This window comes from Haemaphysalis longicornis, unplaced genomic scaffold, assembly GCF_048455015.1.
Source record: "Haemaphysalis longicornis isolate Haplotype H1 unplaced genomic scaffold, Haemaphysalis longicornis Haplotype H1 scaffold_4, whole genome shotgun sequence".
NCBI classification, from domain to species: Eukaryota; Metazoa; Arthropoda; class Arachnida; order Ixodida; family Ixodidae; genus Haemaphysalis; species Haemaphysalis longicornis.
The window spans coordinates 89,307,673-89,331,780 of record NW_027526361.1 but is presented as its reverse complement, the minus strand read 5'-3'; the positions used below and the strand labels follow the sequence as shown (position 1 = coordinate 89,331,780).

General features: G+C 48.1%; 1 protein-coding gene across 1 annotated transcript in view; it reads left to right on the top strand.

Annotated features, from left to right (window-relative positions):
• The window catches only part of LOC144180433 (uncharacterized), a 42,298-nt gene extending 38,330 nt beyond the window's left edge, over window positions 1-3,968 (top strand). The window contains exons 13-14 of the mRNA XM_077708777.1: window positions 551-607; window positions 3,011-3,968. Of these exons, the coding sequence (XP_077564903.1) occupies window positions 551-607; window positions 3,011-3,098 (145 nt within the window). The 3' untranslated portion in view covers window positions 3,099-3,968. The remainder of the gene's footprint in view (window positions 1-550; window positions 608-3,010) is intronic.
• Window positions 3,969-24,108: the final 20,140 nt, after the last annotated feature.

Genomic DNA, 24,108 nt, shown 5'->3' with positions numbered 1-24,108 from the left:
GTGCGGTAAACCGGAAACCTCAGCGGACTCCGCAATCCAGAACCGCTACTTCTCCCTTGTATGATCAACACATGTATGACCAACATCCCGCTGGGGCCGACGTCTTCCTTCCCTGGTAATCTGTTTCAAGCATGGATGTTCGTATTGTCAAGACTGCGGCCGTTATCACGTTAACGAACAAGCCTATTGGGCACGTGTACTGGCTCTCTTCGCCACAGTCATCCATTACAGACCTTTCTTTCCAATATTTCCCATTCGTGCCCAAGCTTGACCACTCCAACCCTCGAGTGCTAAGTCCCTACACCGAAGCACTCCCCTCGGTCCCCAGTAATCCCGGTACATTCGGATGGTCGTGGAACACCCACACCCCCTTTCCCTGAAGACTCACAACACCGTGGCTCGGGCAAGAGTTTTCAGAAATAATGTTTACGTTCCCTCCCTCTTCACCGTATGTATAAGGAGCCCAAGAAAATATCCTGTGACAGGCCTCTGGAAGCAAACATTTAAAAATTTACTCATCCCTCCCTTTTCCCTCTTCTCTCATTTTCAGGAGTGATCCCGCACCCCCACAAAGGATTTTCACTACAAGTGATTACGGTTTCCGGAGGTGAGAGAACCTGTACATTCTATTTTGGCTGAGCACGCCGTGCCGTGCCGGCGGTTTAGCGACGAAGCCTCTTAGAGGTTCGGGTTGTCATCGTCTCATGTCGTCATCCCATGTCGTCGTCTCATGTAGTCACGGTAGTAAAACACCGGGACACTCGTTTCGCAACGCCTCGCGCTAGAACGTAACACATACTAAGCGAATACACTGGGACACTCGTTTGCCAGCGCCTCGCGCTAGAACGTTTCGTGCTTCAAGCAAAGGTGTAAACATCTACCCCCAACAGTTTCATATCCGTGGGAAAAACGCCAAGGCACCAAGAATACACATATACACTGCATGGTTCGCCCCTACCCAGGTTTAACGTTAGTGGAGATAGCCCGAGATCGTTTTCCTTTATTTATTTCGTAGGCAGTGTGCACGTCTAAGTGGAGACCAGGGCTAAAGGCGAAAAAAACGCCTGACAAGGTCCCGGCATCCTTCACACGTAAATACATCAATGCAGTTTATACAATCAACAGTTCGATCACAGTAAATCACAGCATATTGCAGAAAGTAAACATTGGAGGCGTACATGAGCACTTCTCAGTTTCAACAAAGTGAACCACAGAAAATTTCCAAAAATGAGGATAAAAACATGAACATGAGCACTTATCAGTTTAAGAGCACATGAGCGCTTATCAGTTTCGCCCAGGATCTTCAATGGAGTAGATTGCGTGTTCGTTTCACTGGTCCACTCGGACATCGTTGCTGCTCACAATATCCAACTGACTGATCTTGGAAGATTAGGTCACCCATCCAGACCGTCGAGCAGGGGCACTCGCCTACAGTTGTGTAATTTTGCAATCTCAACAAGACCTGAAATTACTTTCAGGGATACATAAGGGAGAAACGAAAATATCAGTAACTTGTAAAAGAACAGTGTTAAACTAGTTGGCGAGGGCCTTTACTTTTTAATGCGTGAAATCACACATCCAGGTTATTGTTGAATTTATACAGACGAAAAATAATATAAGCCAGTTACGAGGTATATCGAAATTTGTATAGGACATCCGTAATCTATAGTGCATCTGAAAAAGAAACTAGCGCAAAATAAATATTCCTTTTCAAATGTGTGAATGACTATAACGGGAAATGAAGGGCAAAAAATTGATTTGGAAGGAATAAGTCGCACGGCGTTAACAAGTTAGAAAAACGGAACGTTGGCCTTTTGTTTTTCGCAGCTCCCCTTAGGAACGGTCTTGAAGTGTTTGTATTCAATTCCGGGCTCAAGCGAAACTTCATTCAGTATTGAGTTGGGATTCGAGTGGCCCCTTGTATTGCGGCCGCAAGTGTGCTAGGCATGGTCAAACAGAGTAACTATTGCAAAAAGATCTCGGGAATTGTTATAGTTAACATATATCAATTCGAATTATTCCTTGCCTGCTCCACCCACTTTGCGGTGTCTTGTTATGCCTCCCTAGGGCTTCTGTATACGGCTCCCGTAAGGAACTTTGTACAGGAACTCTAAGCTGGAGCCACTAAAGGCCGGTATTAGCGACACTACACAGGTTACGCCGAGCCAGGTGTCGCCGACTCTCCTGTAAAGGGTTCAGTACTGCATAGACAGTGCTATGGCGGTGAAGCCAACATTCGAATAAGGCGAAGCATTTTTTTTTTTACTTTCGAGGTGAAAGTTTTAGATTTTCACGTTTCATGGAACGCGTTGTGAGGTGCAGGAAATAAGCGCGCAAGACGGGATGCGCGCTCCGGGAAAGGGACACAGCAGCGCTGGAGGAGGATAGACAGCTGCCGCAGGTGCAGTACGAGTTGCCTTGGGAGCTGAAGGCAACGACGGGGGCGAACAGAGCCAGAGGAACGAGCTTCGGAGGGCGCTGTCCAGGGAGAGGGACAAGGAATGATGGGCAAGAGAAAGTCAAACAGCAAAACAACAACAGAAAGTTCAACTAGGCCTTCCCCTTCAGATGCTTAGAAAGTTTGAGTATCCCGCCTACTTTAACCATATTTTTTTAACGCGTAGTGTTAAAAGAGCCAGCATCGTCGGTGGCGCTGACCATGAGCAAAGAATTAGCGTAGGTGAAAATTCCTGTAGCGCCACCTTGCGGCGCCCAAAGAAACCTCCGTTATTGTAAGGTGCTGCGCTAGCAGATGGCGTGCGATCAGGAGCGGAAAATTTTCACCGCTCGAAAACATTTCACGCGATGCAAACGAGCCCAACGACGATATTGTGTTCCACGCTCAAAGACGACGCTTATGCAATCCTCCAAAATTTCCCGCTATAAATTTCGATGGAAACTTATCTTTGGGTGATTGTGTGGCAACAGCGAGTAATTTTTCCGCTACAAAGAATGCTTCACATTTTGGGAGGAGAAAATTCTTTGGGTACATTCTGACAAATTTTTTCAGGATGGCTCCAGCTTCTGCCGGACGTATGACAAGGACGGGAAGCACAGGCGGCGGTTCCAAGGCCCTGCTACGAGCGTCGTATCAGTGATTCGTGCTACGCGGACATCCAGGCTTCTGCACTTAGGGAAACAGAAAACAAATTAGGGTGAAGATAAGCGAGCGAAATTCGTGCGCACAAGTCACTGTACGTCTCTAGCCTACACGTGCAATGCCAAAACTGTTTACAACAAATCAAGGAGTAACCGAACGTAGCCTTTAGAAAGCTGACGTGATAGGAAATCGCCGAAAGTAGAGCGGGCGAGTATAACTTAAATACTGCAGGAATGTTGTTGTTTGTGTACATTCAAGTGACATAAATGTCGCAAAGCTGTGAACTCTACTTTACAGCCGCTTAAAACCAAGCTACTTCAAACGGTGTTGACTCAGTAGCTTACAACTTGCGCCTCTGTAGAAACCTTCGACCGGGACGGCCGTTTATTTCTGATCGCCCGTAAAAAAGGCCGTGTGTTGCAAGTTCAGGGCAGGTTCAATATACGCATGTGCACTCGCGTACGCAAGGGTTGAGCCGACCCACCTCTCTGAATTTCTATAGCCATGGGGAAGGGGGGGCGTATAAAGCAAGGATCTAGTAAATCTGCATACCATCAAATTACTGCCGAAGAATCTTTTCGCGTTGCAAGCTATTCACCAAAATGACGCTGCCGTACCAAGTGCTGTCACCCGGACAATCAACCTATTGCAATAATAAAAAAAAAAAACAGCGGGACTGCAACAGCGAATGAAAAAAAAAAAGACATTTGGAAGGCCGTGCAACTGGTGCCATGAAATCAGGAAGTTTCTTGTTTTTTATTTTATTTTTAATATTTAGTTGGTTGACTTTTTTCCCTTTTTGTTTACCTTTTCACCCTTTTCCTGTTTCCCCTCTCCCATTAATCCCTCCCCTCGCCCCCAACTGAAACCCTGCGCGTACTCCACTGGTTGTTCAGCTTAATCGCGTCGCATCAGCCCCCCCCCCCCCCCCCCCTCATGTGGCGAAGGTGCAGCTTTGGTGCGTGAAAATCGTAATTTAATTCATGCAAAATTAGCAGCTATAGTAAGCATTTCGTTTTCGCGAAAGATGCGCTCTTTGTAAAGAATTACAGCGTCGTTCCGCATGATAACCGTAAAAAGACCACTTGTTCTCGTACCTGAGAAGGCAGAATTATCTCCGATAGTGGCATTTATATGTGCAGTAATCTTTGGCTTTTGACAATTACGTACTTCCTTTTACATCACATGCATCCACAAGCAAGGATGTTTGGATCACCACAAAGAATAAATCCTGCAGTGCGAGTGCTGCGAGTGTGAGTAAGGTGATTAGTGCGATTAGTGAGAATAGGCTTCACACCAATATCAACGCTTTCTTGACCGTTATAAGAGCCCTTGCGCCGTGATGCACCCTTTTCAGGCTAGATTGTGATAGAGGCAAGAGGCAGATAGGCTCAGAGTCAGCGAGACAGGTACAGAAAACTAGGTGAAGCAGCCAAAGAAGGCTGAAGGGCGGTAAAGTTTCTGCCACACATTCCAAGGACGCCTCTTTTTCTTGTTATCGATTTCGTGTTAGAAAGAATACCCAAAAATTATGATTAGTTTCGAATCTCGCAGCCAAGTCGCCGAAGTACAGGTGCCGCAAGCTCGGTGGCCCATGCTGGCACTTCTGTACCTCCTCAACCAGCGGATATCCTGGTGATTCATTAGTGACCAGTTCGTGAGATACTAGTGACTTAAGTTTGGTCATAGGCGGGCCATTGCCTGGACCCATAGATCATTGTTAACTCACCGGTTTGACGTTACTTGTGAGCACTGCATGACCACAGACAGACAGACAGACAGACAGACAGACAGACGCAATTTTCCGCTTACCTAGTCCAAGAAGGACTAGTTTGTGATAGGCTACAAACCACCGGCTTTGCATCGGCGATCAGTAGACCCCGTGTCGCATTCTTGCGCGAGCGAATTGCTTTCGCCCGCCAATTTTTGCGGCTGTACGAACAGCTGTACGAAAGCACGCAAAGCCAGGACAAGTCTCTTCACAGAATTGTACGCAGACTGAAGGAACCAGCTTTGCGAAAAGCAGTAGCTGACACAGCAGCAGATACCGGCCAAGCGCACCTCAGCAGCGTAGCGTCGAGCGTTCTCTTGTGAAGTTGCGGCAATGCGCCCTTGATGTAACGCGTGTTCCTTGATCCCACGCTGCTATGGCTTCCGTTCAGTTGCACACGCGTGACAAGTTATGCACCTCTGAGAGAAAATAAATGAAGTAGTGACCTTCTACTACATCTCGTGAATCAATGGCGCGAAAGTTCTGCTATGATACATCTGTCAAGGTCACTCATTGCGTCGCAGCTGACCTTCAGCAGCTGGCGCGCGAGCTGTGCCTTTGTTTCTTATCGCCTCGCTCGCTCGGACCCTCGCTGCTGCGGTGCCACGTAACAAGGCGAGAGTGAAACGCTTGCTTCGCATGCGCTTGATTGCTCAGCGCTCAATGGCCTGTCTGTGCGGGCGCTTCAGCACAAGCGAACCACGTGACCGGGCGGAGGTTCAATGACTGCTCCGCCGCCGCCTGGACCCTCAGACTCGCCATCGATAGCGCACTGGCTGTGCTCTATGGGCGGTACTTTCAACGCAAGCGACATGATTAACACAATCACCCAGTCGATATAGCGAGACGGCCGGCTGCAATATCTGAAGCAAAGGCAAACTTTTACGAAACCTTTGTGCTTTCGCTCGAAATAACTGGTTTAGAAGTGCTGAAATGAGCTATTTTAACCGCAGAGCTGTTTAAGCTCTTGAATGCATCGTCAATAATCAGAAAAAATACAGAGAAAATACCGAGCTCACGTGAGGTGCGTCTCGTGAGGGGCTCCCGGCGTCATCCAGGTTTGCGAATGGGCTTGCGTCACGTGAAGGACTTGCAAAAAGGAAATTAAAAATACCGAGTTCATGTGCCAGTCGTCAGCGTTTGAGCAAACAGCGACGCCGAGAAAACGAGTGTCGTTTGCTGCAGACGCCATGCACTCGCTCCGCGTTGCTAAGGGCAACCACCTGTGCTCATAAAACTCAGAACCATAAAACTCAGAACCCTGACCAAGTCCTCCACCTCAATATCGCCAGTACGATTCTCAAATAAAGAAATGGTACCATCAAATTACGTGGCCTCCAGATTAGCAGCTGCAGTAGCCCCACTACATGGATCCGTCATCTTCGGACAACATGGCGCTCCACCTTGCACGTCATTATCCGTTTATCCAATAAATACGGCGGCTCACAACAAGACGCCTGTCTCAAGCTTGCGCACGCCGTTGCGCACGGCCCTGTCTTACTGATTTCCCGTATATGAATTCCGTTCCCGGAATCTCAGTGAACTAACCATATTAAACAGATACCTGATTCGTACCATAACAGGCCTACCACGCGACACTAGGACGGACGTGCTGGAACAAGCAGTGCCACTTCCTCCGATCCCCAATCTAGTTGAAGAAGTCAAACTGCGATTCCAGAAGCACCTCGAATACATGCCGCAGGGACGAGCTATTTTTAAATTGGACACCCTGAACAGCAATTTCGACCCTGCAATCTTTCCTAAATCTATCCCACCTTGCGAGAGACCTGCAATCGGCCCTACCCGACGACGACCCATTCCCCGACGTCAACGAGCAGCTAGGGAACAGTACGTCCGCACCCTGGCCAGCGACAAATCCCACGATGAAGTTGATGTATTCACCGATGCCGCTATCCAAGACATAACAGCTGCTGTTGCTTGGACTTGCCCCGAGGTTCCACAACTCGGTTGTTCTCGCAACATTACGAACACCTACGTCCACTCAGATGAAGTGGAACTCTTTGGAATTCTGGGCGCAGTTCAAAGCATCAAGACCCATTGTTCAACCATCCTCACAAAGAAGTTCCGCATCATCACTGACTCGCACGTTGCCCTCCGGAAACTGAATAGGACCTTCACGCCTAACTCTACGGCCACGAACATCCTCTACTTAGTACGGGACCTGTCTCATGAAGGAATCATACGCATGGTCTGGACACCTGCGCACACGCCTGGAGCGGACGGAAACCGAACGGCACACAACGCTGCCCGGGAGTGTCTACTAACTCCTCCCATGGTTCTCGACCCCACTTCAGCACAATCTGACTCACCGAGCACATCTGAACAACACTGGCAACAAAATTTTCGTCAAGCTAGAGCCCTCAGCCGGCACCGGCTAGCCGAGGCCTCACCCCCTGGTTTTCTCGCCCCACCTGAGACCCCTCCCAGAACAGGAGAGGTCTTCTCCAACAAAGTTTATGCCAACTCGGCCTATACCCCTGATGTGATTTCGAAGTGGACGAACCCAAGGCGTCCCTCCTTACTAAGGTGCCCCCACTCTGGCAGCAACGAGACACCGAATTTGTTCCACCTTATTTGGTCATGTGCAGCCTTCTCAAACGGCCGTGCGCAGTTGCTCGCAGGCGCCACTGTTCCGACGTCGGCGTTAGAGCATGTCGAGTATGTTAGGGGCAACCCCGAAATGTTACAAAAAATTACAGAATTTGCCCTAAAAAATGGTCTCTATAAGATGGTTTAATGGCTGACCGACTACCTTTTCAAGTTCACCGGTCACAAATGAACACCGGTGCGCATCCATCTTGCCACACCAACCGTAATGTGCCATCAATAACAATGCCACCCGCCGCGGTGGCTCAGTGGCTAAGGCGTTGCGCTGCTGAGCACGAGGTCGCGGGTTCGATTCCCGGCCGCGGCGGCCGCTTTTCTGATGGAGGCGAAAAGCAAAAACGCCCGTGTGTACGAGATTTCAGCGCACGATAAAGATCCCCAGGTGGTCAAAATTAATCCGGAGCCCTCCACTACGGCGCGCCTCATCGCCTGCGTTGCGTCGGCGCGTTAATCCCTACAATCAATCAATCAATAACAATGCCGGACACCCCCTCCCCTCAGTGGAAGGCCAGTGTGTGTGCGTTGCTCCAACGGTACCTCGAGAGACAGCTACAGTGATAGGTATACAGTGAAGCTTGAACACTACCTAGATGTACAACTGCTTAGCGGCGTCTTTCCCAATCCTCGTTTCCATTCCCTATCCCCACAGGGCTTTATAGCCCCCACTCTGCAATAAAGTCATTCATTCATTCATTCATTCAGCTTTACAAGCGTCCAAAAAGGCTTTGCACTGCTGGGGTCCGGCTGTTCCCCCTCTCCTGGGATCCGCTGTCAGTGCGGGGAGAAGCTAGATCTACCCAAGCTCTGCTGTTTCTCCAGTCTTGAACCACTCGTGCAAGATGCGCCATTTTGTGTGTTTTGCACTCCTCGCTTGCTGTGTGGTGCCAACGTGAGATGCTACAAGAATTAAAATCTTCGTGTAAGTAGTACAGATAGTATTCACCCAGGAATATGAATTAAAGGCACCATGTACCCAACATACATTCATGTTTTATCTGACAGAACTACCTTTTCCATTATTCGTTCCACTTCATTTAGGCACCAAATGATGTTTACGCAAACAAGCTTGCCAATTTTGACAGTTTGAATTTACCGTTGCACAACCCCAGCAGGGACGTCGTTGGTTAGGTGCCAGAACAGTGTATTTAGCCGAGGTTGGCGAAGTTAGCTCCGTACTAACATTTAGTTAAGCGGTGTTATGAAATGGAACCAGAGCCACCGTTACGATCGCAGAGCAATGATCGTGGGCGGTTGCTTTTTGTAGGAGGCCACATATCGCACAAACTCGTTGCTGGGACGCCGGCGTACATGAGAAGCGCGAGGAAATATCTGCTGAGTGTCCCCTCTTTCAGTGTTCCATTTTAGAGCGACAGCTGCTGATGGTGGGTGAGTATCTACACTTTATTTCCACGAGCTTCAGACGCTGATGGTTGAGCGAACGCCCGGTGGGGGGCCTTTTCTAAACGTGGAGCCCTTGTCACGCTGGCATCCCAGGCCATCTCCACCACGCTATATGCTGGACTGAGAGGTCCGCGCTGGCCAGCTGGCCCTTTCACTGCTCCAATGTTTAATGAGCATTCTGGATAAGATATAAGGTTTGCTGACAGACCCATACGTTGTGCTACAGGGCGCCAGGTTGCAGGGGCGTAGGGAAGGAAAGGGGGCTTATGGGGCTTCACCCCCCCCCCCCCCCCTCGACTTTTTGTCGCGCTCTCATGCACGGCCACCAAGGCAACCACATGCTCCCGAAACCATCCTAGTATGTTGTCTAGCACCCAGGAATCCTTCCCGCAAAGCGCGCCTACTCTACCTTGGCGGCCTCCTTCCTACCTCGCATGCCTAACTCCATGCAAGACGTCCATTCACGGGGCTGTTCCGCGAGCTCGCCCACCGCGACGCGACGGAGGGTCGCTGCTCAGAAAAAGCTAGTGGAGACTCGCGGGCGAAACCGCAGGCCTGGCTCCTTCCGTACTTCCTTGCAACCAAGGCCGGCGCCATAAACCAGTGCACTCACTACAGAAGACTTCGTCTCCCATCTATGCATGTTGCGAATTCACCTGTGATGTTGCTACTGCTGCACCGTTCATGCAGCAAAATGATCTGTTGCCACAGCTACAAAAATAGGTCGTTGTGCCGCACGAGTGGTGCCACAGCCACAAATTCGCAGGTAATTTAGCACCATGTAGAACGAGATTTCTGTATAAGTGGATACTTTGTTGTATGTGACACTTTTGTTGCCCTGATCAAAATATAATCTCGCATTTTTCGCCACAAGTGCACAATTCGAGGTACTATTCTTCATGTGACTAATTTTGGTACAATTATCCGCAGTATGCCACGGTTGACAAGCTTCTTGTACAAAATATATTAGAATAAAAAACAAAAGCTTTACGATTTGTTCTTATAACTGTCGCGTGTATGCGAAAACAAAATAAAACGCCCACCCACATGTTGCTTGTTTCGGGCTTTTCACGTTTATAATGTCTTTTCTGTGCTTTCTCAGTTTTAGATGAGTTAGTTCGTTATGTTCATGTTTTTATTCCATGTATTTTAAGCATGTATGTTTATACTTGTTCTACATTCCCATATTTGTTAAAATGCTATGTCTTCATATGTAGACAAAACAAAAATAGCAAGCTATGATAGCAATTCTACCGCAATTTTCGGAACATGCGAATACATTTTTCATACGATATTTTATTTTCCTTGTTCTTGACAGTTAATGGTTATGCATTTTCAGTGAATAGTTATAAATTTCAGTTAGTAAATTCAGTTAATAGTTAGGTATATTATCGGTTTGTAGTTACGTACCCGTTATACACATTTTTAATCCCTTCAATACCATATGCAGGTCGGCGAAGTGAAATCTGCGTGCGCCCCCCCCCCCCCCCCCCCCCCACCCCGCACCCGAGGAATATTTCCAGCTACGCCCCTGCTAGGTTACGCACAGAAAATACAGGTAGTGAACAGATCGTTAGGTTTACTACCTGTCGATAGTTAACATTTTTCGGCATGTCTCCCTGACCGTGTGGAGCATCACTACATTTTCCGGTTTCGCTGAATGGGTTTGGGAGCCATCTTTTCATGACCCCTTCCGCATTTTACACTTTACAACACGCTTGCCAAGGGTTCATGAGCTACCAAGGGAGACGGCGACGGGACTTTAGTCCTGAAGTCACGCTTTGAGGCTTAAGGTCCTCAACCATTACCCGCAGCTCGAGGTAACAACGAGTATGACGTTGCTTGGCACCTCGTAGAGCTTATCTTGAAGACTACCTACCGTTAAGCCTAAACAGAGGAATTTGTGCCTCCGTCCTTGCCTCTAGCGTCGTCAACCGGTACCGTTTGGGAAGAGTACGCGTGTCGTAAGTCCTTAAAACTAAACTTTAGGCCAAGGCCGGTAAATACCAAACAGTTACTAGTGTGAGCCTAGCAAAGGGACACAAACTCACCCATTAGCTCATAACCAGATCGGTGCGATCGAAAACGCTTTGTAACCTCGATGTAACCGTGCTCGATGTAACCTCGGTGTAACCATGCCTCGATTCTAAGGCATGCACCGAGTAGTCAATGAATAAATCAATCGATTGCTTTGAGCACAACTGCCCGCCAAAACGAGGGTGCTGATAGACGTCGCAAGACCTCAAAGCGAAACGTTTTAGTCTTGAACGGACGCATACCCAAGAGCTGGTGCTGTTAGTCCAGTAAAGTGAAACATACCTACGTTACGTGCAGTGGTGTACTGGACAGCGCTTTGCAAGCTTTGCGCATTCAGGGGTGTACACAAAGCAACAAAAGAAGGAATAAATCGACCATTTTGATCTTCAGAAATAGGAGCAACCCGTCACAAGAAACCTGTGCCCATACTCTGAACCTGGCGCGCGTAAGTGTCATACACCCAAAGAATAGCATGTACCTGCTCCGGGGTATTGGTCCAACTTAGGCCGGAATGCATGCTGCTTTCTCGCGATATACCATGGTTTTGTATTTTGTATTTATTGTTCCATTTGGGCAGTACAGTACAGAAATGACGGCGAGGCAAAGCAAAAGGAGGTATACCCTCCTGACAAGGCTTCACCCCGCCTGAGCAGCAACAGAAGCAGCTGTAGTGCACAAACAACATATAATATACAATAGTCTTCAGATATATGAAGAAAAAAAAAACACATTTCACTTCAATACCCGTAGGATAACGTAATATATAGCAATCACGTCATAATAATTTTTAGTAAGAGCACACATCAGCTCAGGCAACATAAACCAATACAAGGAATCACGAGGACAAAGATGGCGCTTAAAAGTACTGAAACATACAAAGTTGCGTCATTGTAATGATAACTCATTCGCGGAACGAAACTGGATTCGAGCAGCACTTTTGAATTTGCGAATATTCCTGAAACTCTTGACAATTAAAATAACATCAGGGTAGTCATTGCACAGTTTCATTATCAAATAATCCATCATATGCATGCCGTAATTTGTACGTGGCCTGTCTACAACAACATATGTGTGACGTAGCGCATACCCAGTAGTTCTATTCAAGAATTTATCAAAGAATACATCGTAGTTTAAGGAGACTTGCTTGTAAACAAACACAGCAAGTTTGAGCAAAAAAGGTTTCTTTTATATCTGGTATATTGTATTGCATCATAAGATTCCCCGAAGTAATACATTTGTTTGACTGGTTTAGTAAGCGAATGGCCCGGCGCTGCAACACAGAAAGATTATCAATATTACATTTGCTACCAATACCCCATAGCAGCACACAATATGTAAAATGTGAGTGTACAATAGAGCCAAATCGTATGTCATATTTTCTTTCATTGCCATATTTATGACTTCTATTGCGACGATATGCGGCTTCAAATCCACCATGAATCTAAAGAAATCGCAATGGAAATCTGAACGGGTTGTCGAGTAACCACGACGCAAACGCCCCCTTTAACCGACCAAATTCAGTCCCACGAGGAGCAACTAGTCACACGGCGCTCTCGCGCTAACATACCGTCGATGCTTCCATCAATGTGCTGGGCCGGTTTCATTCTCAACGCCACTATAACGGCGAAACTCTCCTAGCCTTCTTCTGGCAACCATAGTTACGGCCTCGTTCTAACGGTCGGCTCCGCGATAGCACGAGCGAAAAGGAGTGTACGAATAACCTTACGGTCGTCACCCGCTCTTCCCCTTTCTATACGGATATTTACTCCTCCGCCTTCATCTTCGCGATTACGCTGTACCTTCCTCCGCTTTCCTCATCCCTATTTCTTCGCTGTCAGCATTATTTCATTACCCGCTTTGCTCTTCGCATTCGCTCCGTCACGGCGATGGTGACGCGATCCAGGAACGGGCGCTAAAGAGAGCTTCTCTCCAGAACAGCTGTAAGGACACGAACGAGAGAGCATAGAACACTCACGTTTAGATATTCTTTTTTAATTCGCCTTAAGCCAGACTACTTGGTGCCTTTAGCGAATTCTCCAACCATTCCCTGCAGAAATGGACCTACATCACCTTTTAGTGTTAAGAGCGGATTCGCGACGAAAGTTGCGCGGAATAGCCCAGCTCATCATTGATTGGCCACTGTCCAAATCTTCGCCAATCTCTTTCCTGTGGACGTCTCGGTTACACTGCGAAGAAGAAGCAGCAGCAGCGCCCTTACCACTTCGGCGCAGTCCTCGTTATTTGAAGTACGGTCTAAGAGAGCTGTGTCACCTAGCCCCTGGTGGAACGAAGAATGTACACGCAGCTTTAGACGCAGGAAGGCTGCCGGGAAGAAGGTTTGCTATAAACATTGCCCGCTGAACTGGAGCAACTATAAATATCATTCCGCGATGTTCAAACGAGCAGTTTCTAATGCCAAACATGCCTATGGCTGTCACTGCTGCTCACTTCTTTCTGAACCCAACAATAAACGGGCCCTTTTTCGATTTCTTCTTTCTAGGAAAGCGGTCCCCCAATTTGATAATTCAGACTCTATAGTGTTATCGTCCAGTGAAATCTCCGAGTCTCTAGAGTTGATTGCTAGGGGTCTGCAAATTCGTTTTTCGTCTGCTCTAGCTACCTCATCTCCTCCATCTATAGTGGTAGACGACTTCGTAGAAATTACGCATTCGGAGCTTTTTGATGCTATGACGAAAATGCCAGCTGCGGCCCCTGGTCCGGATGACATTACTACTGAAATGTTAAAACTACTATACTATCAGGCACCGGATGACTTGCTTAGTATGATCAATTATTTTCTCTGAACTGCATGTGTACCCGATGTGTGGCGGATAGCTAACATACTTCCTATACCGAATAATGTTGGTCAGGGCCTCGCCGTTGATAATATAAGGCCTATCTCTAAGACTTCGAACGTAGTGAAACTAATTTAGCGGATTTTACTTCACAGAATTATGGAATTTTTGTCTAGGTGTAATATCCTCAGCCCAAGTCAAATTGGATTTCGCCCAGGTTGTTCTAGTTGGAGTGCCCACACTGACCTTGAAAGTCGTATAAAACTTGCCCGTCGATATAAACAGGTTGCGGCTCTAGTGACCTTGGATAATGCAAAAGCATACGACTGCGTGGAGTACCTTGTGTTAATGTCTAGGTTACAGAAATTAAATTTCCCTGGTTACATTATAGTATGGCTGTGTGAATTCCTAAAGGACAGGCAGTTCTGTTGTGTGAGGGGCAACATTTGTTCCTCTCGGCATTCGCACAAAAGAGGTGTACCACAGGGAGCTGTCCTTTCGCCGGTTCTTTTTAATATCCTGTTAAGCTCGGCTCCTGCGGTTTCGGGTGTCCATATTTACGTCTATGCCGACGATATCTCGTTTTTCGCGTCAGCTTCTGACATGCAGGAACTGTATGTATTAATGCAGTCGTATCTGATTACTTTAGATTCCTGGTTAGACAGTATCTCTCTCACAATTAACGCCAGCAAATGCTCTGTTCTAGCTTTTCAGTCCACTTTTTTCTTTAATATCACTCTCTGTTGCCATCAGCACATCATACCCCAGGTTGATTCTTTAAAATACCTTGGGGTAGTATACACCAGCCAACTTGACTGGAGTCCACATATAGAGCGTATAGCTACTAAAGGAGCACGTGCTGTTGGCGTGTTCAGGCGCCTCAGCCATAGAAAGAGGGGAATGCGCCGTGATTCTCTCCCGATGATATACCGTATGTACGTGCCCCCTATTTTAGAGTTCGGGTGTGTTATATTCTCGGGGACTGCAACGTATAAGCTCCATCGCCTAGTTCTTCTGGAACGCCAGGCTCTTCGCTGCTGTTTAGGGCTACCTAAAAATGCAGCTAATGCGTTACTTTATTTGGAAGCCCGAGTTCCACCTCTGTTACACCGATTTCGAATACTCACTGTGGATACTTTCCTGAGAGCCTATGGCACGGTGGTAAACAGGGCACAATTTATCTTTGTGGCTGAGCCAGCTGTGTTTCTGGCGGTCCAGTGGACCATGTCCTATCGGCCGCAAGTTACTCTAGCACAAAGCTTGCTGTCTCCATTAGGGGTTGCGGTCAATAACGTACTTCCATCTATCGATGGGGTAACACGTTAACGGTCAACTTCCGGAACATCTTTCCCCAAAATGCTAAAATTCGACCTGCCAGACTGCTCAATGGTATCCTACAAGATCATTTGGCCTCAATTCAGCAAGGTACTATCATATATACAGATGCTTCTTAACGAGATGAAAAATCCGGAATAGGTATAGTTTCCCCGTACCTAAATTGGTTCTTTTCGGTTGGTCTGGTGGATTTTATCCCTATATTCTATACGGAATTCTTGGAAATTGTCTTGGCACTACGAAATCTTGACATATCGATATCGTCTCCAGTCATAATCCCGGATTCCCTATTTGTAGGCTTAGCCCTTTCTTCTCCTAAATACTCACCTTTTCTACGGACGTTTAGATCACTTCTGCCACCTCACATTACTGAAGTTTAGATTCTTTGGGTCCCTGGGCATGCGGGAATTACCTTTAATGAAACCGCAGATTCACTGGCAAGGGTAGCACTCTCCGGGCCTGTTGTCGATGTCATTGAAACAACGCCTTTATTAAGCGCCGCAAAGTTCCGTAGATTGTTGAAGCTGCAAGGGCAGCACCAATCAGTCTCAATGTCGTTGAGAGATTTTTGTCAACTAAAATTCTCCTGGAAACCTAATTGGTGCCCTTCATGCGACCTGGAGGTGATTGTAACGAGCCTTCGATGTCGTGTGCCTGAGTCGAATAGATACCTCCACATGTCTCGTCTGGCGTGGTCTGCTATGTGCAGTTACTCTAATGAAGAAGAGTCTGTCGACCACTTCCTTTTGTCCTGTCGACGATTTTCAAGCCTCAGACGTGAGTTCCTTGAGGTGCCGCTTCATAGCCTCGGATTGGCATTATCAGTGACGGCTCTATTATCATTTGGGGCTTCAAAAACAGGATATTGCCGCCGGGATGTTTTTTCTGCTCTTCTGCCCTTCATAGAAAATTCCAAGAGATTCACAACGTAATAAGATTGTTATTCTGGCCAAAGCCCTCCAAAACTCGTCTTGTTGTTGTTGTCGTTGTTGTTGTTGTTGTCCTTCTCCTTCTTCTTCTCCTTGTTGTTGTTCTTGTTGTTGTTATTGTTGTTGTTGTTGTTGTTGCTCTTCTTCTTCTTCTTCTTCTTCTTCTTCTTCTTCTTCTTCTTCTTCTTCTTCTTCTTCTTCTTCTTCTTCTTTTTCTTCTTCTCCTTTTTTCTTTTTCTTTTTTCTTTTCTATTTCCTACTTCTTCTTCTTCTTCTTCTTCTTCTTCTTTTTATTCATTTCTTTTTTTGCATTTTCTGTTTTACTTTAATATTGACTAATTTTCAAACTCGATTCCTCAAACACAAGAAGAAAAAAGCTTCCAAATTTTTCTAATTTTACTCGAGTAATGTACCTACGCGGTAATCTCTTCCAGTTTAACGACTGATATTTGGTCGATCCCCTGATTGGGTATGCGCCATTAATTATAAGGAACAACAAAAACAACAATAATCGAGCCAGAAGGTATTCCTAGCCCGACACGATGCAAGCCGCCGGCGGAACCGCGTCTGGCAGGGTTACCAATGTCTGGCAAAGTCAGAAGTCTTCCCCGAGTGACATGCCTGCTTCGTATAAGTTCTCCGCGGCCCCAAGTCAGAAATCTTCCCCCAGTGGCACAACTGTCTTCGGAGGCATCGCAACAACGATCGGCGCGGAACAGCCGGAGCCCATCGAGCCAGATGTTTACCAGGCACGTGGAAGCTGGAATCTCCTGTCTGCTCTGTCTCACTTTGACAGCCATTTTTCAGGCTTTCGAATAGTTATTGCCATGCACAATTAAATACTTCACTGGTCACGCACGACCGCATATATTTTTCAGCGTTGGTGACAATGGACTGAACGAGTGCCTTGACAGTGTCAAGGTGCCGCCCCCGACATCTGTACAGTGGCTGAGAATTGAAGTAGCCAATTTTTTTGGGCTCTGGTTTCCTTTTATGCACAGGCTAGCTCTTTAAAGGTAATACTCAATTTATTGTATTTCTACGCAATATTTTTCTCTACTTGAGGGGGAAACATATTAAGTTTTAAGTGGATATTGGCACAGGCCACGCAAAGCACTGCTCCGGAAATTCACTTTTTCAAGGGAATCAGTCAATTTATTTCACTTATACACAGCCTTTCGAGAGGTTAGGGTGATGTGTTAACTTTTAGATCACTGCCCACACCACGTGCTAAGAAACACTGTTAATATTTTGGGAAAAAATAGAGGCCAGATTTTTAGGCATTAAAATGCGAGTTTTAGGCGCCAAAAACAGGCAGGCAAAATAACGTTTCAGGCTTTCAACGCCGGAAAAGTAGGCACCTTAAATGTTTACACGAATGCAAATTATTTTATACGGAAACATGCGTGACCTGTATCTACGACCGAAAAACCAACATTAGTATTGTTTATGATTGCACAAAGGCGCCAACTGTTCCACAGAGCCATTCAGTGGGCAACTGAATGGCTCCGTGAAATTCACATAAAACTGCTAAACTAATGGCGATCCATTGGCCTTACTCAACAAGCGCAGTGCTCACATTCGTGTTGATTGGCCACTGCCGATTGCTCGAGCGTAGCATATAGTGAAAGAGGAATGAAAAGGAGTAAATACTGATTTAAAAAGCGCCCTACTCGGGTACAAGTTAAAAACGGCAAAAGCTCTGTCAGTGTATCACTCCGCCGAGGCGACGGCCCCGGATGTCAGCACGGGTGCGGTTTCATTGTTATTGTTAAATAACTTTATTTTGAGCCTTGTGATGTTCGAGTGGTCCCTCAGTCCAAAAGACCAGAAAAGACATTGCGCTTAATGCGTCACATCGCCTGCTTTTTCTCGCGTAGTATGCTGTTGTCGCTGCGGTAATTTATAAGCAGATTAAGGTTTGAAAACCATTGACGACTCTCGCGTCATCTTCAAAATACTCGCAGTACGACGTGCTTTTCGTCGCGTGGATGAAGAGCCGACTTTGGTGATCAGGCCCCGTGGCAACTTCTGTTGTCGTTCTTAAGTTGTACTCGAGTATAGTGAACGTGCACATGACGCAATTGAATTAGGACGCAACAAAAATCGACCCGAATAATAGACGCAGGCAAGACTACGATTTATCAAGAAATTATTACGCTGTTACATGAGGACTGTTGGGTGCAAGACTAGAAATTTTCTCATGTACAATGATATCCTAATTGAACGATTCATATGTTACAAAACTGCTAAATGCACTTTCACTCACTTTAAGAGCGTCTTTCAAAATGCGTTTAGCAGCCGTATAGATTTTTGATGGAAACGTGCGCTTGGGAGCCCACATTCTGAGGCGTAAAGAAAGGCAGCTACACAGGGATGTTTCGCTGTTGGCTCTCCATTGTGGGAGTGGGTAGCGAACCAAGGCGTGTCAGATGCTCAAACGTTGCGTTGAAAATGCAGCTGGATTTGAGTATGCGTCTAGAAACGAGGACGCGACTGCAGATGCTTGAGAAATCTGTGTGAGTACGCGGAACGTAACCTAAGAAATACCGTGAAAAGTGTGGAAACACTAGCAAGCTACGAGAATTTCATATTGTTTATTCAAAGTTTTGTCTCTTGTTTCTTAGAATGAGCGCCTCATTCTATACTGGTGCTAGCGGTTGCTTTCCGGGAGTTAGTTGGAATCTACAGAGTTCTGAACGAGCAATGCTGCCCGGTAACGCGCATAACGATCTCAAACAGCACCCTAAAGCAAAAGTTGAGGCTAAATAGTTTTTATATAGGCGCAGATATTGAAAATAGGCATTTTAAATAGGCATTTATAGGCTTTTGTTATCATTAAGGCACAATTTACAAAATGAGCATTGATAGGCACTATAACAACAGCATAAAAGCCCTTCGTAACCTCTAATTCGTTCTCATATATCAAAATGTCGTGACAGGAGTGCAAGGAACAGAATAGGCATTTGCCTAAAATCCAGTCCCTACTAATCACGTTCCCTAGGATTGGACATCGTCATGCGTGAGACGCAGCCATAGTGCTGTACTTAATGCCGACGATTCAGCCATATAGGCTCTCCAACCACATTTATGTGAGTTAAGATTCAAATAATGTGTGCACAAAGCCACTGTGCCTTTAGTTTCAGATGCCTTAAAGTGTGCGCATCTATAGAATGTATTGAATTAAATAGTTTTGATTTAAAAACACAGGCGAAAGTTTATCGACATCCACTCAATAGCATGACGTGACATGTAGTGTTGGTGGTACCGATCTGCCGAGCCACTTTACGAGACTGATGAACGTTGCATGTCTTCGGTTGTTCATTTTCCAAATTCAGATATAGAAGCATTACATAGGGACATTCTCGAAAATCCTCAACACCTGGTGACCTTAGCCCAGTTTGGCGTTGCCAGTGGCCTGGCGAGCGTGATTTAGTGGGTCTAGTGATTTAGTGATGGGGAATCCCTCCCTGTTTCCCCTTTTCCCCCTCCAGCAACCTTCGATCCTCCCCTTTCTAATAAAAGAATTTATCATCATCGTTTTTTGTGAGTTGAAGTATCCTTTACTTCGTGTGTTCTCATGATCGTCAAAATACAAATTTACGCCCCCCAAATGTTCGTTAATTCAAGTGAACTATTGGGTAATTGAAATATAACACACGTTCCTTTCTCGTTCACGCATTTGCAACCAGTTCGACGCGGACGCCCTGCTTGCCCAGCAACCTGCTGGGGGCCCCGCTCCGGCCATACTCGTGGACGAGAAGGGCGACGAAGAGCTCGACATCACGATCATGATCGCCCTGGGGGGCATCATAGCCGTTTTGATCGTCGGTTCCTTGGCTGTGTTCCTGATGCTGCGCATCGAGGACTCCAGCCCGGATGACAGTTCCGACGACTACAATCCCAAGACCGTGCCGGACCTAGGCGACGTCACGCCGGTCGATGACGGCCCTACCTCCTCGAGGCCGCCTGGGAACGTCTCAACACTGGTCTCGACAGAGCCACCAATATGATAGTGCCCGGGAGTACTTTGTTGTGCTCGTCGGTCGCAAGCCCCTTTGACATCATTAGCGTTACCAGCCGCACGTATACCTAGCCTTGACACTCCACTTTGAACTGTGCGGCCAGAGCGTGATGGCAGCTGTAGTGGGGGCGCTTTTTCGTTTCTGGTTCCACACCGCTATCATCCTGTGTGTTCACGAATAAACACGGAAACCCACGCGCCTATCCTTACAGGGGCATTGTGAAAAGTTGTGATGAGAGTCAAGGCAGGAAAGTTCGTCAAGACGTGTACTTACGCAGCCGGTCTTCAAGCGAATGATTCGACCCCTTTTGTGGGGAGTGGGCGTTCTATCATTGTGTGGCGGTGAACAGCGCGTTGTTAGGACGTAATTTTGTTGAAGCTATATCGCTCTATTCACCTCCAGCGGGCGAGAAGTCGCCATTGTAGAGTGTGGTCTCTAGCGACCCTAAGGCGGGGGAAAATATGAGGAGGAGACAGAAGCAAGCACCCATTACCATAGAGTTAATTCTACGCCTATTACAAAAGTGGATCTGCGCATAGCCCGGTGACGCGGCAGAGTGCTGAAATTACACGAAGTTGCGGAATTACGCCATCATAGTGTTCCTTCAAGAAGACGGGAGGGTGGGCATGGGGGGGGGGGGGGGGGAGTGACCAGATGGACGCAATGCACTGGAGAGGGAAAAGGTGTGTGTATGTGTGTGTAGAGGTGGGGGAGGGGAGCAATTAACTTGTTTTCGAGTTAGTAGGGTGCTAGAGACCATACTACGGCGCTAGAGACCAGACTTTAAAATGATGACTTTTCGACCACGGGAGCTGAATGGCGTGATAGAGCTTCAATAAAATGACGTCCTTTCGGCAATAAAATCAGATATTCATACACGAATGGAAGAAAAAGGAATCCACGGGGAACCACAGAATTGATTTAGACAAGACGGGCGCTTGGATGATAGTTTGTTCGTGATAACACAGTGCCTTGAAAATGCGAAACCTCAGAATAGACCACTGAGGCTAACCTTCTTGGAGATTAAAGGGGCATAGGACAACGTAAACAAAGAATTGCTGTGGTGGGTGCTGAAATTCCAGGGCTTAGATGAAGAGGTAATTTAGTTTCTTATAGCTTCTTATAGCAGTCTATAAAGATAATAGGGTACATCAGACATGGGATGGGCAGAAATGCGCACAGCGGGTCAACACCCATCAACGGCTGAAATAGGGATGCCCTTTCAGCACAATATTTTTATTCTTTACATGGTAGGATTAGAAAAGAAATTGGAAGAAAGTCAATTAGGGTTTAACTTAGCGCATATTTGGCAAGGTGGAGTGGTACAACAGCGTATTCCGGGAGAGAGAGAGAAAGAGACAGACCTGGTGGGGCTCGAACCCAAGCCGCCAGCGCCAGTACTCAGTACTGTACGGGAATGTTATATGCGGGCGACATTGTTATTTTAGCTGATAACCAGAGCTACATGCAAGAGCTCCTAAATACAGTAAAAGATCGTTAATTAGAACTTGGTTAATTCGAACTCCCGGTTTATTCGAACTCACGCCCCGGTCCCGGCATAGCCCTGTATACATATAAATGGGGGAAAACTCCCGATAATTTGAACGCGTCGGTATCCAGAACGGTTAATTCGAACTATGATCCCCTGGTTTAAGACGTCGGCCAAGAACGATTACAATATGTTGCCAATCCACGCCGAACCAAATTTACTAGAGTTGCGAAACAACGAAACAGAAAAACAACAGCGTGGCGCGCGCTACGCTCCCGCAACAACTTATTTCGCGTAGCCACCGGCACCAGTGCTCCGGCGCGTGCCATTATTATTTACGAAGCATTGCTTACGAAATCGCCTGCCACAAACGCGTAGTAGCGCGTAATTCGTAATAACGAGTCCAGAGGTGGCTTCTTTGTGTTCTGCTCGCGCAGTGCACGTGGCGCGATTTCCATTCATTCTAGCTCCCGCCCGGTAATTCGAACTCCGCTTAATTCGAACAATTTTATGGTCCTCTTCGAGTTCGAATTAACGATCCTTTACTGTAGTAGTGGCTAGTAAGCCACAGACTTTGAGTTAAGTGTTAGCCCTGCAAAAAAGGGAATAATGGTTTTCAATGACCCCATCACTTATTTAGTGTCAATTCGGCATGCCCAATCACCCAGATCAAGAAAAGGAAATATTTGGGGGTTTAGATAAACGAAGGAGAAAACTACTCAAGAACTCACGAGGTGACAGTTAAGAATAAAGGAAAGCGAAACTCCGCTATAATGAAGCATAGAGCTCTGTAAGGGTATAAAAATATGAAGTATTGATCTTCTACTGTATCTCGTGAATCAATGGCGCGAAAGTTCTGCTGTGCTACATCTGTAAAGGGGGGGGGGGGGTTGTGGTTCGCGACGGGAAAATGAAAAGAAATTCACTGGGGATATTTTGAGCTCGGCAGGGAGCTCACCTGCATACAACCCAGTGCAGGGGAAGGGAAGTAGAGGGGGAGTGATAGGATAAAGTAGAAAGCGAGAGAGAGAGAGAGAGAGGTATAAAGAGGGCTGTCAGTCCTAGAACGCTGTCAGTCCGGGCACACCAGTCAATCACTGCACTCCGGGCTACAGCCGCTGCGTGAGGCCGGTCGTCTTCAGGAAGTGAAGCAGATAAGTGAACACTTCCCGTTGGGTTGCCGCAGGTCCCTTCGGGAACAGAAGGTCCTCCATGTCGGCGCTAGGAAGGCCTCGACGCTGGAGCGCTCGGTGGAGCTCTGCTCTCGGGCCTGCGTGGTGGGGGCAGAAGCAGAGTAGGTGCTCGAGCGTCTCCAGTTCGGAACAGTCCGCACATGTAGGGGAGTCCTTGCGGCCGTGTCGGTACAGACGCTCCGCCACATTGCAGCAGTTCAGCCGCATGCGGAGAAGCAGGCAGCGGGCGTCCCTGCTGATGCGTGCGGGCAACGGTCTGGGCGCCAGGCCGCTCATGACCCGAGGGTCGGGGTGCATCGTCTGCACCATGCGGGCCAGGGCAGTGCGGGCCTCGTCGAACGCGGTGACGTCTTCGGAGACTGGGGTGCCCTCCTGGTGGGCCTCCCTGGCGCGGGCGTCGGCGTCTTCGTTTCCCCGGATGCCACTGTGGCCCGGCAGCCAGTGGAGCCGCAGGTCGCAGCCTCGGGAGGCCACAGTGCGCAGCTTGATTGCAAGGGACCGCTCCGGGTAGCCGCTGCTGTTGGTGGGTTGATCGGCCGCGTGCAGCCGCAGCAGGGCAGTCCTGGAGTCCGTGAGGATGACCGCCCCGGGGTGGTTATGGGGCCCCCTTTCGAGGAGGAGGTCGGCGGCCAGGTGCAGCGCTGCCAGCTCCGCCCGTGTGGAGGAAGTGGGGAAGGGCAGGCGGCAGCTCCGGCTGGCTCCCAGCTCAGGCACCACGCACGCAGCCGCCCCCTCGCGCGTGCTGTGCTTGACGGAGCCGTCCGTGAAGAGATGCAGGTAGCTGCTCAGCTTGTCCTGCAGCAGGACGGCCGCCTCTTGGCGGATGGCCTGGGGTGGTGTGGTCCGCTTGTTGCGGACCCCGGGGAGGGTCGTGGTGATCTGCAGGGCCTCCCCGGTGTCTGGTTGTGGCGGCTCCAGACAGGGTCGGTTCGGAACCTCGATGCCCTCCTCGAAGATAGTGAGCAGCGCTCCCATGTGCGAGTTGGGCCGGCTACGGAACCTCTGCAGGAGCGGAGCCCCGTCACGTACGGCCAGCAGACGCTGGATGTGCCGCAGCCCCGTCTGCAAGGCCCGCATCTCGATGGGCCAGGTGCCCGCCTCGGTGTAAGTTCCCGCAACCGGCGACGTGGAGGGGAGGCCCAGGCAGAGGCGGATGGCGCGGCGTTGGTCGATCTCCAGCTCCTGCCAGCGTCGTGGTCCCAGGTAGGCGAGTGGAAGCGCGTACAGCACAGCTGCGGAGGCCATGCCGTGGAACACGCGCTGCGCCACTTGGTGTGAGCAACCATTGCCTCGTGACAGAAGCTGCCGCACCCCTTGGAGCACCTGTGCGCTGCGTGCCCGGAGGGCCTTGACAGCGGGCAGCCATGTGAGCCGGCAGTCAATGAGCAGCCCCAGGTACTTCACG